Below are 16,192 nucleotides of genomic sequence, written 5' to 3'. Positions count from 1 at the left end.
GGTCCTGGCTAGCAGGATCCCAGTGAGACAGTAAAAAAACACTGACAAACACTCACAAACAGGCCAAAAATGGGGGTAACCATGCTAGAAAGAGGCTACTGTCTCACACCTTGCTGTTCTTTTTTTTAATCATTTTTCTTTTATCCTCTTTAGCTCTGGTTGCTAGCATATCTATCTATCCTACCGCTCCAGTTCAGCACCATCCTCACTATTGTTCCTATCTTTTCATCCCTCTCGTTCTGTTACCTTCATCACTTAAAACCTATTGAGGTGGTCTAGTTACTAAACATGGAGCAGAAACAGCATACATGAGCTTCTTAAGTAGACAGTAATTCCTCTATTAGAGTCATGACCTGATGACAGCTGTAAGCATCCACCTATCGCTTCTCCATGGCATTTGTGAAAACATTATCTTATTGTATCATAACATTTTACTGATGGCAAACAGAGGTTCCACAAAAGGCTATTCCAACCAAGCATCACAATTCTTTTCTTTTAAACAATAAATTGAACACAAGATTAAGAACTAATTATGCGTATCAGTAATACCAACTGTCAGGCATATAAAAATTGTAATTTTTACAAGTACGAAAAAATGAACATATATCTTTAAAAAAAGGTAAGCATCTATGAAATAACAAATATCATGCATTTGAAAACCGATGGACTGGAAAATACACATCTGTCTAATAGTTTGTGGGAACATTTCCTTCGTCTGGTACTATGACAAAGAGGCTTGTTATACTCACCCCTGGACGCTTGAAGATCAAGACAGTTATTAGAGTTAGATGTAACTGGATTTCTAGGTCTAACCCCTAGCTAGCCTCCCAACATGCCACTATGTTTCTCCTTCCACCTTTGCTGAGTTACCACTTAACTCAAAACTTTTAAGTGACTCTCGAAATCTCAAAAGACCCTTCCTCAACAACAAGAATTCCTTAATCCTGACCCAATCACACACATTCTGATGGTAGGCAACACTCTTACAATTCCTAGCAAAATATTCTTTTCACTCTGTGCTTTCTTCAAGGCTGCAGCGATATAGGATTGTCGGCACAAGTGGTCCACTGCACCTCTAACTTTTACAGAAACACATGTCTCCTTACCTAGGACCATTTCTTGGAACATCAGCTGTTTTATTGTAAAGCATTTCTCTGTCCCATGAATGTTAGAGGGAGGTTCCAGCCAGATGACCACAACCGCATGCTGACTGACTTAATTACAGCTGCTTGCTAAGACTACCGGTTCCCTAGCCTATATGGGGATGGTGTCTCTATAGACAACAGGCTTCATCGCCACTGTTAAACTCAGGTATTGGGGATGATATCTTCCCGGGGGAGAATCCTGAAGGACAGATTAGGGCTTATCCTGCTGTGCTCTAACATAGTTTAGGTAGGAATCGCATATGCTGTGCATAGTGACAGTATGGTGGACTATTCCTGTGTTTCACTATCCTTATCACCATTTTGCTTCTAGTATGTTTCATCATTCTACTTATTGCATTTGATGACAATTTATCTAAGACGCAGAAGATGCAATAAATCTTATTGAACCATTTTCTGCCTCTGTTTGTCTTTGCATGTGTGATACTAATGTAACAGAGAGAAAAGGATGAGTCCTGATCCACCACGATTTCCTTGAGAAGTCATCTTGTCATGCGCCTGGTTGCCACAAATCATCGCTGCTCTTGGGCAGAGATGAGGTGCTGCTAGTTGGCCGAAAAAGAATTAGGCCGACAGTTGTCACATGGTGTGGGACTGGACTCAGTTTCCCACAATTCAGGTGATTCAGCCACCCAAATCCAGCAGCCTCATTTGTATAATGAGAGCCCACGCAACAGTACTTTCACTGTAAATGAATTACAAGGTCAAAGGTACAGTTCCAATGCTGAAAAAGCTACAGTACCATTATGAGAAAACAAGGCCAATTTTTCTGAAAAGATTCTCCCTCGGCAAAAAACAAGGGCAGCTCTCTTTTGAATATATTACTCATGTGATTTTGTGAGCAATGGAATAAGGCACTGGCCATCTTAGAAAAACAAATCAAGAGCAGACACACCAGCGAGCCTCGCTTATTCAGACCTGCCACCCCTCACTTTGTAAGTGTCAGGAAAAACTAGCTGGAATCCACTGCTAACAGTGGATCATTTCACAAATCATTTGTTTTTTCTTTGGCCTTCTGTGTTTTTATGTGGCCTCCTAAGATTGTTTTGTTTAGTTAGTGTGCCTTGGCATGTAAGATGGGGTTTACAAACTCTAATTTAAAAGTTTTTAAATTAGTTTTTTATTGTTTTACAAAGCCACATACTGATTTTAGGACTGCGAGTCAAGAATTAGTTTGTCATGCTTTATACTTTTTCCAGCGCTTACTGTTAGATGGGTTATTTTTATTTAATACAACACTTCCTGTCCACAGAAACCATTCAGAATCACTGCCATTGCTATATTAAATCAGTAGGTGTCTTTTTAACCGCAATACTATGCGTATTACAAAACTTTGATCAAACACCTTCCTCTTTCTCATTTTTCTATAAAACACACACCATGTTGGGTATCTTGGACACTTGTTTTGCGCAGGGTGCCCCAGCCCTGTAAGCACCGGGAATGCCTTAGGCCTTCATGTTACACTTCACTAACTGCTTGTGGACATGACATGTGCATAACAGAACACCTCTTGGGAGTTTACTTCCTTCACAAACAGTGCAGTTCTGGTCTCCGAGACTCTAGATCGCGCCCATTAGTCCCCATGTTCTTCTTTCCACCCTGGGGCGAGGTTTAGCCAAGCGGAGCCTACCACTTCCTCTCTTTTAGTCGTTTCTACTGCTGTGCCTAAACCTATCAGGCATTCACCATGTACCCCTTGTGGGAGGTTGGCACATAGCCCGTGGGCTCCGCCAGTGGTATTGATTACTTTGGAGTAGTTGATTCTTCAGCTGCACACTCAAAATAAATTGTGTCGAAGTTTTGCTGCAGTCACTACTGAGGCTTCTGAGGCACTTGTGTGTCAGACACTCCACTCTTACGTCCTTATTATTACACATCATTAAATATGCAGCTGTACAGTTTAGTAAGTGGTTTATTGCATAACATGTTTAAAAACCCAGTGCTTAGAAGTACCTGAACGCACGTATTTAAAGGTGCCCACAGGTTGCAGCAGTTGCTTTGACTAGACGAGAGTGCACGGCTTTAAACTTTACACCCGCGTGCCAGAGATGCCGAGGAACACACGAACCTCAAGGAGAACAAAAACGAATGCCTCAGGCCTCACACCCTGCTCACTCACATTTACTTCCAAACGCTCTTGGTCAACCGCCCAAGGCTGATCACAACAGAATATGCGCGGCATGAATGTATGACTGGGGCCCTTGACAATTGATCTGTCAGGCTAGAGTCCAACCACAACTGGGGGTACTTACTTCTGCATCAACATTAATCTTAATATTTATCACAGGGACAAGATATGTTAAGAAGAGAACTTGTTATTACATGTAATTGACGTAATAAAATAATACAATTGTTAAATGAATAAGAGTTGAAATTCCTAGTACAAATAAGTCTTATTGATAATTATGAAATATTAGTTATTTTGAAAGATCTACGGGATTACCTCCTTCCTTTCAGTCGTTGTTTCGGGGCTGGTGACTAAAGATCTCCTTAGTGGACTGACTGAAGTTTGCTAGAACAATTTCAGGCAGGAGGGTGGAAGAGGTGACGTTGTGCGCTTTGCAGAGCTTGCGCCACCATCATGTTCGATGTTTTTTGAAGTTTTCATGCCCTTTCTTTATTATGCAATCCCAGGACTTTCCACAATAGCAGGACAGCCAGAAAGACGCATCTCAATTTTCCTCCCTTCTGCCCTGATTCATCACCTGTTTAGGATTTAGTGAATTCTCATTTCTTACATTCAACAATTTGTATGTTGTTTTGCTTTCTTTCTCCCACGCTGTCTGTTTTCCTGTCTCGTGTGCTCTATTTGCTTTCATTTTTCCGTGCTCTCTGTTTTCCGCTCTACTAAGCTCAATTCAGGAAGCTGATTTCCAGAGCTCCAGAAAATGATCCTTTTTTTCTGCAGTTAGGTTGTCGAGTGCTGACCTTCCCCTTGGAGCACGTCTCGCCCCTGAATCAGGGTAAGGTGTTAGACTTAAGTTTGAATGACTCCGATATTTTAACCAAGACTATTTCTTAATTAAAGAGCCAAACAGTAACAGCTGAGGGTTGCGTGTATAAATGTTACACAACTGATAACTATGTGCACGGGGAAATTACCTCTTGGTAAAGGCCACCATGGTGGATTGGTGACCATTGGTTATTAGTCAAGGACAAGAACTCCCTATTTATTAAGAGACCAATTATAAAAAAGGAAGATGTTTGATGGTAATGTACTTAAGACATAGCTTTAAAAACAATTACAAATAAGAATAGGATACAGCTTTGGAGACTGCTGATTACCTTTTAATATAATGCATTGAATCTTTTGCTTATAGGTTTTGGATGCACACTGGGTATATGTTTATGATACCTGAAGACTGTTTGTCGAACTATGCTAGGAACCAACTGTCCAGGGTCATTAGAGTGTGTGGACAAAAAGCCCTCCTAGATACACATTTACTGAATAAACTATTGTTGTCTATGTTAATTAAGAAATGTTATAGTTCCAGTGCTCAGTTTCATAGTGAGAGACAGTGGGGAGCCTTTCCTTCCAGGCCTCTTTACTCCAGCAAGAAACACAATATCTAAATTGCAAATGTACTACCCTTTTCTCTGCCTGAAAAGAAAGGCTGAAGCTAAACAGCACATTCGCATCAATAGGGGCTGAGTGGGCCCCCTCCAGTATGGGCAAGCCTGGGGCTCGCCCCGCACCACGGGGGATGCGAGGGCCTCTGTTACATCCCTGATAACACATAGCTACTGCTGCCCAACCAATGATTCTAATTTCATCAATATGACAGAGGCTGAATAGGTCTGCAAAGATTTCAGTCTTTGGTCGCAGAATGATACACATGACGCTGCAGTGTATGCCTTAGCCTGATGAGTTGCCAGACTAATTTAACCAGAGGGATAGCTCTGTTGTCTCGATCTGAGTTTGTTCAGTATATGTAACTTGAAGCATACCTCTTCTTTCTGACCTTTGAGATCTCTGTAAGCTAAAGGATAACTCTATTCTTCAGAGCCAGAGTCTGTTAAGTCGGTGCAATATGAGGGATAGCCCTGCTGTTTGATTTTGCAACCCACCCCCACATTTCCTACCTGTGGGATGAAAGACAGATGTCCTGAAGCCGGGATCTTTCTGAAGCTGGATCTCCCGCAGTGTGAAGATGGAGGTATCTGTGAGATTCAAATAAAAGAAAGGGGCATGAATTTTCCTTTAAAGGACAGATGCTTTTGGATATGTAGGGCTGAGTGGAGTTGGCCTTCTACTCTGCCTGTATGGCATGAGTTTTGTTCTGCTGTGGCTGGTAGGAGCCCCATCTCACCTGCTGTAGAATCTGAGTTACTGTATGTTTTACAGGGAGCACTTCTTACCGTGCCTGTATGATGTTTGGTATTTGAAGCTCTTCTAGAAGCTTTCTCTCCCTTCATGCTTTCCTTGCTTTAATAGATGTAGGGATCTTCCTGCCACCCTGTAGTGCGAATGTTGTATGACAATGCCCCCTTATGCTTTTATGATTGGTGTAGCAGACAGGTGTGCAGGGAACACCTTTAGCCCACTAGTTTTTATTACTTAGATTTCTTCAACATGCGATGAAGGGTCCCTCCTCCACCACCCCATCAGCCTGTAAGATCTGAGATACTGTAAGCTCCAATAGGAGCTCTCTTTCATGTCTGTAAACCTTGTGCTTCTCTACCACCTGCAGGGTCCTCTCTCACCTCCGCGCTTGTATTATTTAGATTCCTGTAAACTCTGCTGTATTCTTAGGAGTGAATTGTATTACTGTAATATAACAGCTCCCTTTCACTACCTGTGCCTGTGTGGCATTCAGTACCACTAGCTGCACAGATAGATGCCTGTCCTTCTAGGGCCTCTGAATTCTGCTACTGTTAGTTCTGTGAGCGCCCCTCTCATCACTGTGCCTGTTTGGTATGTGTTACTGTAATCTATGCAGAGAGCTACCTCTCATCACTGAGATCACAGAGAAGTCTGTATTTTACTTTGAATGGTATGTGTTACTGTAAACTTTGTGAGAGCACCCTTTCATCATTGTACCTGTATGGGATGTGTTACTGTGAGCTATGCAAGGAGCTCCTTCTCTCCCTTGTGCCAGTGTGACTTGCCACTTTAAGCTGTCCATTATGCCCTCTCACCACCTCTCCTGGTGGCTCATACTTCTTTGCCTATATGACTTGTACTTCTGTGAGATATATACAGGGAACTCCACCTCACCCTCTCTGCCTGTGTGATCTGTGTTACTTAAGCTCTAGACAGAGATGTCCTGCCCCTCCCCCCAGGCCTGTCTCAACTGCTCTACTGTACAATATTTATGGTGCATTCACATGCTGCACTGACCATCACAGGGTGCTCCAAGAGTGCTCTAAAAACAAGAAGAGATCATTCTTGGCATGCTAGGATGAGTCACTTACTGTCAGGCAAGCGTAGAACTCGTTCCCCCAGACTCTTGAAATATGTGTGTCGCAGACCATCTTCCGCAGAAATCCGGCTTTTGACTTCATACTGAAAACAAGAGAGATATGGGATAGTTTTTGGAGATCAGATAGATCAGCCTAAATCACCTCCACTCAGAAACCTTTTCCTCAAAACAGATTCTGTAGACAGATGAAAACACAGGTAGGTAACTCATAACCGGTAACTATGCATCATTGTGTTATATAGAATTGTGGCTTCCGTATAGTGTTGATTACCCCGCCGTGGGACAGGGAAGCCCTTACCTACACCATTATAAAGCTACACCGTGTAGGGTGAATAGTTGGAAGGTTTTGTTTCAGTTTTGAGACTATGTGGAAAGCGTTTTCATGTTGTGGGTGATGACCACCTAGGTACGGTTATTGTGTGATGGGATTCACCATTCGGTAGTGTGATGAACGTTGATTTTGTCGAATGCTGTCAGCCCTAGTTAGCACGTTAGCTCTTGTTATTATGTTTGCTCATTTTTTAATGTTCTCAATCCAATGTCAATGTCAATCCAATGTCCTATGCTGTCTGAGGCATGAGGGCGATCTTATGGATATGAGGGAGATAACATATGCAACAAGTAGTATGCCGCATCATGTTCATCCTTCATACTGCTGACATTAATATATGTTAGTGCTCAGAGAATGGACCATTTTTGGACCTGCAGGTGAGTCCTCCAGTGAGCAACAGTGTAGCATGTCTTTTCATTCACAGCAAGCGTGTTTGACTGGTAGTGAGTTATTTAACTGTATCATTGTCCTTCACTTGCCAGCAGGGTTCAACAGACACATAGATATCAATCAATTAAACAATCAATCTGGATTTCTCGAGCGCAGCTAAGCACCTGCCAGAGTATCTAGGCGATAAAGCTATCTAGTTGCTGAGGGTATAATACATATATTACATGCCTGCCCTATTAATGATATGGATCTAGTAGGAAGTTAGTATGTGATAATATATGATCACAGAGATTATATGAGATTGAGAAAGAGATTCACTGTCATTTCTGGTGGGTGTGGTTACAAGTGTGGGAAGTACAGGTATTATTTGCTATTGTATTAATATATGAACAAGGACTATGACTTAGAATCCTCCATCTCACCAGTAAGACAGTTGATTTCTGGTGTCAAGTGCAAGTATTGGATTGCGAGTGATAACTTTTGGTTAACATGGCTCAGTTATTCTGTGTGCCGTCTGTATGTTGTTTTCATTGCTGGCCAAGCTGCGTGGACCTTTACCTCAATTGTGATCATGGTTCCTAAAGTCTGAAGTCCTTCATCTCTGCGTGGTCTGCTGGCTGGGACTGTCTCATAGCTCTAGGCCACACTTGTACTGAAATGTAAGATGTAGTACCAAGGTTTGTCCAAGCATTAATTTACCATTGTATTCTCAGGAACAGATAGGTTTTCATCTTTCTTCTGATTCTACATATTACTGAATGCATTAAATTGTATGGAGATCTAGAGCTTAAAAAAAGTAGACGCTCCTATGGATGTCTTACTGTAAAGTGGTATGTCGGTTTAAGGAGCCAGCTTGGAGCATAGAACCCTGTTTAGTAATGCGTGGATTTTATCTATGGTATAGAGGCCCTTTTCTTTGTTAGCCCCAAACATTGACTGCTTAGATGCTGGAAGCCAGTGAAGTGCTGGTAGAATTGACAGGACATGTTCTCTGGGGTTAAGGCGGAGGAGTTTTGTCATAGCGTTCAGGATCCATTGTAGTTTCGACACGATGAAACAGGTGGTATCAAGGTCTGGGCTTTTGGCATAATCAAGCTCAGAAATCATGAATGCCAGGAAAGCTTGTATTTTTGTTGGTATCTAAGATAAGCAAAGATGTGTTGCAATATTTTGATTGTGAAGAAGATGCTCCCAGTGACCTCTTTGACATGTGGTGGTGAGGATTGAGCGGAGTCAATGACTGCCCTTAAGTTCCTCACCTCTGTTGACATGTCTGGCTGGCCCTTCATATTCCATATATCCATAGGCTGTTGTTTGTGGCATTGTCATTTGTCCCTTTGCAGTGTTGAGCTTTAGGTGTTTACTCATCATCCAAGCATCTGCGGTGCAGAGGCAGTCATTAAGACTTGACTTGTAGATGTCTTCCGAGCCATCTATTTTAAGCACAACTTGTGCATTATTAACACAGTTGTAACATGTAAGGCAGCTGCGGCCCGTCATTTGGGGCTGAAGGGCCACCCCCCCACCTTTTGCCCCTCAAGAAGAGTGTCTGTCAGGCTGAGCAAAGGTCAGAATGACAGACACTCTTCATTTTCAGATCAGGCAGCCAGGAGCTAGACATGCGCGATTTGCGCAGGCTCCCGGCTGCCTGAGCTGAACTTTGCTGGGCTGAAGAGGTCACAGCTCCTATGGGCATGACCTCCTCAGCTCAGCAAAGGTGCCTTGAGGCCCTCCCCCTCGGTGACGAGGGGAAGCATCACCCATTGACTCCGACCTGGGCACTTCAGGTTTAAGCCCTCAAGGGCCAGGGCGAATGTCAATCAGTGACACCTCTTCACAGAGTGGGGTGGGATCAGCTGTCTCACTGACCCCATCCCATTCTGTGACACAGTTGGGACTGCTGCCTTCCCTCATTGGTTGACCTTACTTCCCTCATTGGCTGACCTTAGGTGAGCCAATGAGGGAAGGCAGCAGTCCCAACCCTCCTGGGACCTCCGAGGCAGAGCTGAAGGTGTGTGTTTTTTAAAATGAATGTTTGGTGCGTGCGTGCGTGTATGTTTGGAATATTTGATAAGTGAATGGATGTGTGGTTGTGTGTGTGTGCATGCGTGCGTCCATGTGTGTGTATTAATGAGTGAGTGTGAGTGTGCATCTATGTCCCGCCCCCCTCCCTCCTAAATTTACTGGCCACCACTGATGTAAGGTTAAATGATCTGATTAGATCCAGTAATGGATGTAGGTAGAAGATGATTAGGAGAGGGGAGAGGATGGATCCCTGAGAAAAACTACAATGTTGGGTGCGAGTGGTGGATATGAAAGGTCATAGGAAAACAAGCCTTTTTCTGTCCTCCAGGTATCAGGTAATTAGCATATGCCAAAATGATGGAGTTTGAGTAGTAGCATCTAATGCCGGATTGTGTTGAACGCTACAAAATTTGAAGTGTATTCATATCTGCACATAGAGAGTTTGCAATTACAGAGATGTCTGTATTTTCCTTTCAAATTTGATACTTGTAGTTTTTCTTTTCATACAATAAATGAAGGACTTCAAGTACCAGAACTGGATGGGCTGCACAAACTGGATCTGAAACAATGTGCTCTGCAATTTGTTTTGGTGGGCTGATATGGGCATACTACTTGATAGGACGGTTACAGAGTGTAACCTATATAAGCCTACTAATAAGCTCAAAAAGGCCCTAAGGCCTAGCCATGTTCATGTAACCTGTACAATTAAGGTGTAGAAAGCAAGTAGCTTGAGAAATAACGGGTTACAATAGAACATTATGAGGCAAGACAATGATACGCAACTGGGGTTGCTTGTATACATATGTACGTACTGAGATTTGTACAATGAATTCCTACCAATGGGATATCAATGGAGTTCTGTTTCCCTTCAGGGGGGCATAAGATAGCAATTGGGGCTCGGCTGCCACTTTTGGACAGCGCCAAAAATGATGGAGTTTTGTTAGTCCCATACTGCTAGGGCAGAGATGAGCAATGGAATGGAATGTTACCCAGATTAATTACCATGGTTTATAGTGATTCAAATATTTACAACTATTCGTTTTTTGTGTTCAAGAAACCCAAATGTAATAATAAAATTATTCTTTCAAACATATCATCATTAAAAAACTGTATTTGTAAACCAACCTCAGAAATGATGCTACCTAAAAAATCAGAAAGAATTAAATTGAAAAATTGAAAAATATATGTATATGGATCCCTCTCCCATTGTCTGTAGATTGGAGACCTTGACTGTGACAGAGACAAGAAGATTATTTATGGGATAGCCTGCGGGTGCTGCAGGGAGCATGCATGGACTCTGTCCGGATTCAGTAGCCTTCTGGAAATGGATAATGCGAGTACCTGCAAGGGTGTAGTTGTGCATGTGTAACAACAAAATGTTTCAGCGTTTGCCAGTCAGCTCACTGTTGGAGCCAGTGTTGATGCCCAAGAAAGGGTTGTCTGGCTCCTCCTGATGCCATTAGACGGCAAGGTCCAATTATTGGCACTGGCTCATCAGGAAGATAGGATCAGACATGATGGACGTGCACACGGTTAGCTGAAGTCAAAGATGGCAGATTCACTGATGCTGTCCTGTTTTGGATTCTTTCTGCGGTCTGAGATGAGCCCTCAAAGAGGAAAGAACTTGATGAGAACCTGGACCTTCCAGACTCCTGCAGATTAGAAAAATGGGTGATGCATGGCGGCTCACCACTTTCATGATAACTAATCCCAGTGGATCAGATAGGACTAAGTGGGGTTTGTGGCCCATCTGAATAGTTCCTGCTTCAGTCTAGGTCCACAGCTAGTTAAATGTTATCAGTTGTTCAATGGATTGGTGGCCTCAAATGGGACAGTGGAAGGACATTTCCTCAAAGCAATACATAGTGATCCTGTCTTCACATTATTGTCTAACCCCAAAAGGCAGGCAAAGCAAGTTCTCTAAGGAAATACATTTAGGAATCAAGAATTACCCAAGCAGGGAACAACACAGTTGATGGCACCTTTGGGGTAGGAGATGGACCAATAAAGAAGTGAGTGGGTAAGTAAAATTGTATTTGTTTGACTAACAAAAATCATTGCAAATAAAAACAAAACAAGAAAGCGAACAAATAAAATCAACATACATATTGAATCAAAATAATTAAAAAACGATAACCAGCAAAAATACTATCTTTGTCTCCAGATCTAGACCTCAAGTAATAGAAGGCATAAAAATTGATTTCTCATAGATCATGGCAAGTAACAAAAGTTGGTAGACAAGTTTATCATGGGATTTGGCTCTCAAGTGTAAAATAGGAATTCATCACATATCACCCTAATAATTAGAGTGACATTGTTTTTATCATCGTTTGCTTACATTTTTATTTAACCAACATCCTTTTTATTAATTTAATTACCCTGTTGTATATCATATAGGCGATCAGTTCATGCAGAAATCGATAGCTGGACAGTACAGTTATTTCAAAAACGTATTTTTACCGAATCTGTAAAGAATACCCGAGGTGGGCTTTGGCTGGTCCAGATCATGCTACTGAGTGGTGAATCATTCCACTTTTTAGGAAGTTCTTCCATTGGAATGCATGAGGGTCTAGTTTAAAAGAGCAAAACTGGTTCAGTCATCACGCTGCTACAGTCAATTTGTTATCTCCTATAAAGACTGTTTGCATAAAGCAATCCTTTCTTGCTACTTTTGCCTATTATTGAAAGCTAATATAGCTGACTTTTATGGGAGAAAAAGCTTTTTTGCATGCAACGTATGTAATACCATTTGGGTACGCCTGGAGCCTATCACATCAAATTTGAGCATTTTAATCATCTAGTTCTGATCAAAACTTAGATTTGATGCAAGGGCTTCCAGAGTCATACTTTACCAATATAAATTAAGAAATCCATGTCCACCAGAGGAGATAATCGAGGGAGTGCGAATTCAAGCCACTAATATAAGTGGAATTTTGCTCTTCCCAGTCCACATATGTGAGAGGGATTGCTTAAAATTCAATGCTTAGAGTGTAATAATTTGAGCTTTATCTAAACTAAGGATAACGTAGGGCTTGTCATCCATTTTCACTGTGACATTGCATTCTAACACATGACTCGAGATGCTGATTTATTCTTAGCCATAATAAAGAATTTGTTGGCCTCACCAGACAAGAAAGTGATTTTCCATAGCTAAGCAAACAGAGGTGGTCATTCTGACCCTGGCGGTCTTTGACCGCCAGGGCGGAGGACCGCGGGAGCACCGCCGACTGGCCGGCGGTGCTCCAATGGGGATTCCGACCGCGGCGGTAAAGCCGCGGTCGGACCGGCACCACTGGCGGGGTCCCGCCAGTGTACCGCGGCCCCATTGAATCCTCCGCGGCGGCGCAGCTTGCTGCACCGCCGCGGGGATTCCGACCCCCCCTACCGCCATCCAGATCCCGGCGGTCGGACCGCCGAGATCCGGATGGCGGTAGGGGGGGTCGCGGGGCCCCTGGGGGCCCCTGCAGTGCCCATGCCACTGGCATGGGCATTGCAGGGGCCCCCGTAAGAGGGCCCCTACATGTATTTCACTGTCTGCTGCGCAGACAGTGAAATACGCGACGGGTGCAACTGCACCCGTCGCACAGCTTCCACTCCGCCGGCTCGATTCCGAGCCGGCTTCATCGTGGAAGCCTCTTTCCCGCTGGGCTGGCTGGCGGTCTGAAGGCGACCGCCCGCCAGCCCAGCGGGAAAGTCAGAATTACCGCCGCGGTCTTTCGACCGCGGAACGGTAACCTGACGGCGGGACTTTGGCGGGCGGCCTCCGCCGCCCGCCAAGGTCAGAATGAGGGCCAGAGTGTCTTTTTCAAGAACAGAACAACTTAATATAGCCTTAGAACCTGCCGTAGCGGGCTCTACCGGCTATTAAAGGCCCGCTCCCCGCGTTAAATGCCCGAGCCGAAGGCGAGGGAAGTTAACAAGGGAAAGGGCCTTTAATAGCCGGTAGAGCCCGCTACGGCGGGTTCTAAGGCTATTAGAACATTCTGCCACTCAGGGCAGAATGTTCTATTTAAAAAAACAAATTGCTCACGGAGCCCGAGGGGATTAAAATCCCCTCGGGCTCCGTGAGGCTTTGTTCACAGCTGCTGCTGTGAACAAAGCGAACATTGGAATGTTGGCGCTGCGGGCTTTTACCGGCCAGTAAAAGCCCGCAGCACTCCATTGTTTTCAATGGAGCTTCCAGCATTCCAATGTTCTAATAACTATGTAACATTTCATGTGCTCAGGAGAGATGTGGTGTATTCAAAAACTCTAGGCACAGAATAGTGAGTGAGAAACTCCTCAAATGTATTCTCTTGCAACTGTTACTCCTTTGATTGATTTATATTAAGAGCATGTGTACCATGTACTGATGTAGTAAATGTATGATGGTTTTTTAGAAAACATTTTTAAAAAGTGTGGTTTCTCCATATTAGGAGGAGACCCTTGAACATCTGCTGGATATTACTAAAACTTTACCAAGTTCTTTGCTGTATTCTTTATTGATTTGTATGTGTATTGACTATATAATTTGTTGGCCAAGCTTATAGATCTCTGTACTTTTAATTATTTGAATAAACCTTTAAACCGAGATTCTTGTCTGTTGTTTTTGAACAGAAATGCTTTAGTCTTGCCTCCTGTATCTCCACATATTAAATTAAAGAATAAGGAGTACACCGCTCCTGATCTACTGCGAACACACTGAGTAGAGTAAAATAAAGTTTGGCTTAGGGTGTAGACAGATTTGTTAGCAGGGCTGATGGTTCCAGCTGGATCCCTCAAGTATTGATTAGACCCATATAGGTAAATTAGCCTTTAAACTGAGAACTGTAGCTACATAGTACAGGTGGTTGTGCCCAAGATTCAAAACTGACCCAGTCCACATCCCAGTGCTGACCAGTGGCAACCCTGAGGAGACAAGGTGGTTGACATGGTACCCCGAAGATGGCGATGTGAGTATCAAGAGGAACCATTATGTGTGCATTGATGAGTGTGTTATAAAAGATGTACATTTTGGGATTTATAGTATGAGATGGAATGTTGAGATGCAGTGGATAGATTTTGAATCAAAATAATATGCGGTTTTGATTCTTGGATTTATAGAAATGGTGGTCATTGTCTCTTTGGTGTTTTTCCTTGACTTTTGAGGACCATACTATATAAAAGTGTTTCGTTATGTTTTAAGTAGGCAAAAAGTGCCTTAGGCATATCTTGGAGCTTTAACCATTAGTTGGATTGTCTGCCAAGGCGAGGTGTACTGTCAAGCACTATCAGTCACACCACAGTGACAAGTTATTTTGCCATTATCAATATACAGCAATATAAAATCGATCCCCTCTTGTTCCATTGTGTTTTTTTGTTTTCAAGTTCTATTCATGGCAAAACATTCAGGATGATGAGAGGCAGAAAAGGTGGGGAGAGGATGTGATCGAGACAATAGGTGCTTACCCTGCGATAGACAGTGAGACACTGGGAAAAAGAATCCCACCTCTCCAAAGAAGCCCAGAGATGAATAAGAAAGTGATGAGGAAGACACCATCTTAGACAAGCTCTTGAGGCCCAGACATCCGAGCCCCACACCCACAGAGGTGTGTGTGACCCCAAATTCCATAGAGGCAGAACGTTTACAGACCCCTACCAGCCCAAAGTACCCCTCTGAACATAACCCTCTATCAACTCCTATAATTACAAGGACTCCCCGCGTTCAGTTACCTACAGAACCCATTAGTATCCCAGACTTCATAAATCAGACAAGAGGAGTTGTTGGCACCCTCTTAGAGGTCACAGTTCCAGGAACAACTCCATCACCCAGTGGATTAGCCACACAGAGGATAAATGTTGCCAAATTGAAAACTGAACTCGAAGAGCTTGTCAGGGGCAATGTTGGATTAGATTTCTTGGGACACACTATTTGAGAGTTAATTAATCTGTTTGAGCAAGGAAGCTGTGATGATGCATGGGAACCATATGCAAAGATGGAGATATTAGCAGTTGAGTGTGGGTATGATCTGACTCAGAGAAAGAAATTACAAAGTAACTCTAGGATAACTACTTGGGATAGGGACATCTTAAGGAATTTGGGGTACTTGGGCCAAACGTACTTAGGGAGCACTGTTTGAACAGCTTTGAATGATCCAGTTTCAACTCTTTCATGGCTTCTTTGGCCCAGTCACTGATGCTAGTCCACATTCTAAATGTGTCTAAATCTGATATTCAGAGATAGTGATGTGTGTTTTCAATATTGTAATATAGCTGCAGCTCACTAAATATTATTACAAATAATCTCAGTGAACCACGGCCATTTCTTGTATATGAGGTCCTGTTTCGATCTAAAAGTATTTTGGAGGGATTTTGCATGCTGTTGAAACACAACATTTCGCTGTATGATGTCTGTATAAGACTCCCACACATCGCCTGTACTAAAAATAAATTAAAAGAAAGTGGGATTGAAGACAATCTACGTGTAATAGTCATTCATCATCATCAGGCCAGGACAGTGTGGAGAACAGGGCTAGCTTATCATGGTGCCCCTAAAAGGCTGCGGCCCTAGGCCACAGCCCACTCTGCCCATACCCTAAAATATCTCTGACTAGAGACCATGGATGTTGACTCATCAAAATGCCAGGGGTAGTGACATCACATGTCCTTTGACCCATCCCCATGACATCACAGGAATTGACACCACAAGACCTTTGACACAATGACATCACAGAAGGTGATCTCATGTTTCTTTTGGTGCCTATAATGTCACAGGAAGTGACATGACACAGCCCTTTCACCAGGTGCCATCACATAAAGTGACCCACCTGACGTTTGGTTGGTTACACCACACAAAGACGATAGACAATATCTAGTAGCTACAAATGAAATATTCTATAAAC

At 43.0% G+C, this 16,192-nt stretch overlaps 1 protein-coding gene across 1 annotated transcript in view; it reads right to left on the bottom strand.

The window, feature by feature from the left end:
* CDK18 (cyclin dependent kinase 18) overlaps positions 1–16,192 on the bottom strand; it is a 495,791-nt gene that overhangs the window by 54,823 nt on the left and 424,776 nt on the right. The window contains exons 14-15 of the mRNA XM_069238555.1: positions 6,579–6,669; positions 5,247–5,324 (exon numbers count right to left, since the gene is read on the bottom strand). Coding sequence (XP_069094656.1) covers positions 5,247–5,324; positions 6,579–6,669 — 169 coding nt within the window. The remainder of the gene's footprint in view (positions 1–5,246; positions 5,325–6,578; positions 6,670–16,192) is intronic.

This window comes from Pleurodeles waltl, chromosome 6 (assembly GCF_031143425.1).
Source record: "Pleurodeles waltl isolate 20211129_DDA chromosome 6, aPleWal1.hap1.20221129, whole genome shotgun sequence".
NCBI lineage: Eukaryota > Metazoa > Chordata > Amphibia > Caudata > Salamandridae > Pleurodeles > Pleurodeles waltl.
This window is presented reverse-complemented; position numbering and strand designations above follow the sequence as displayed.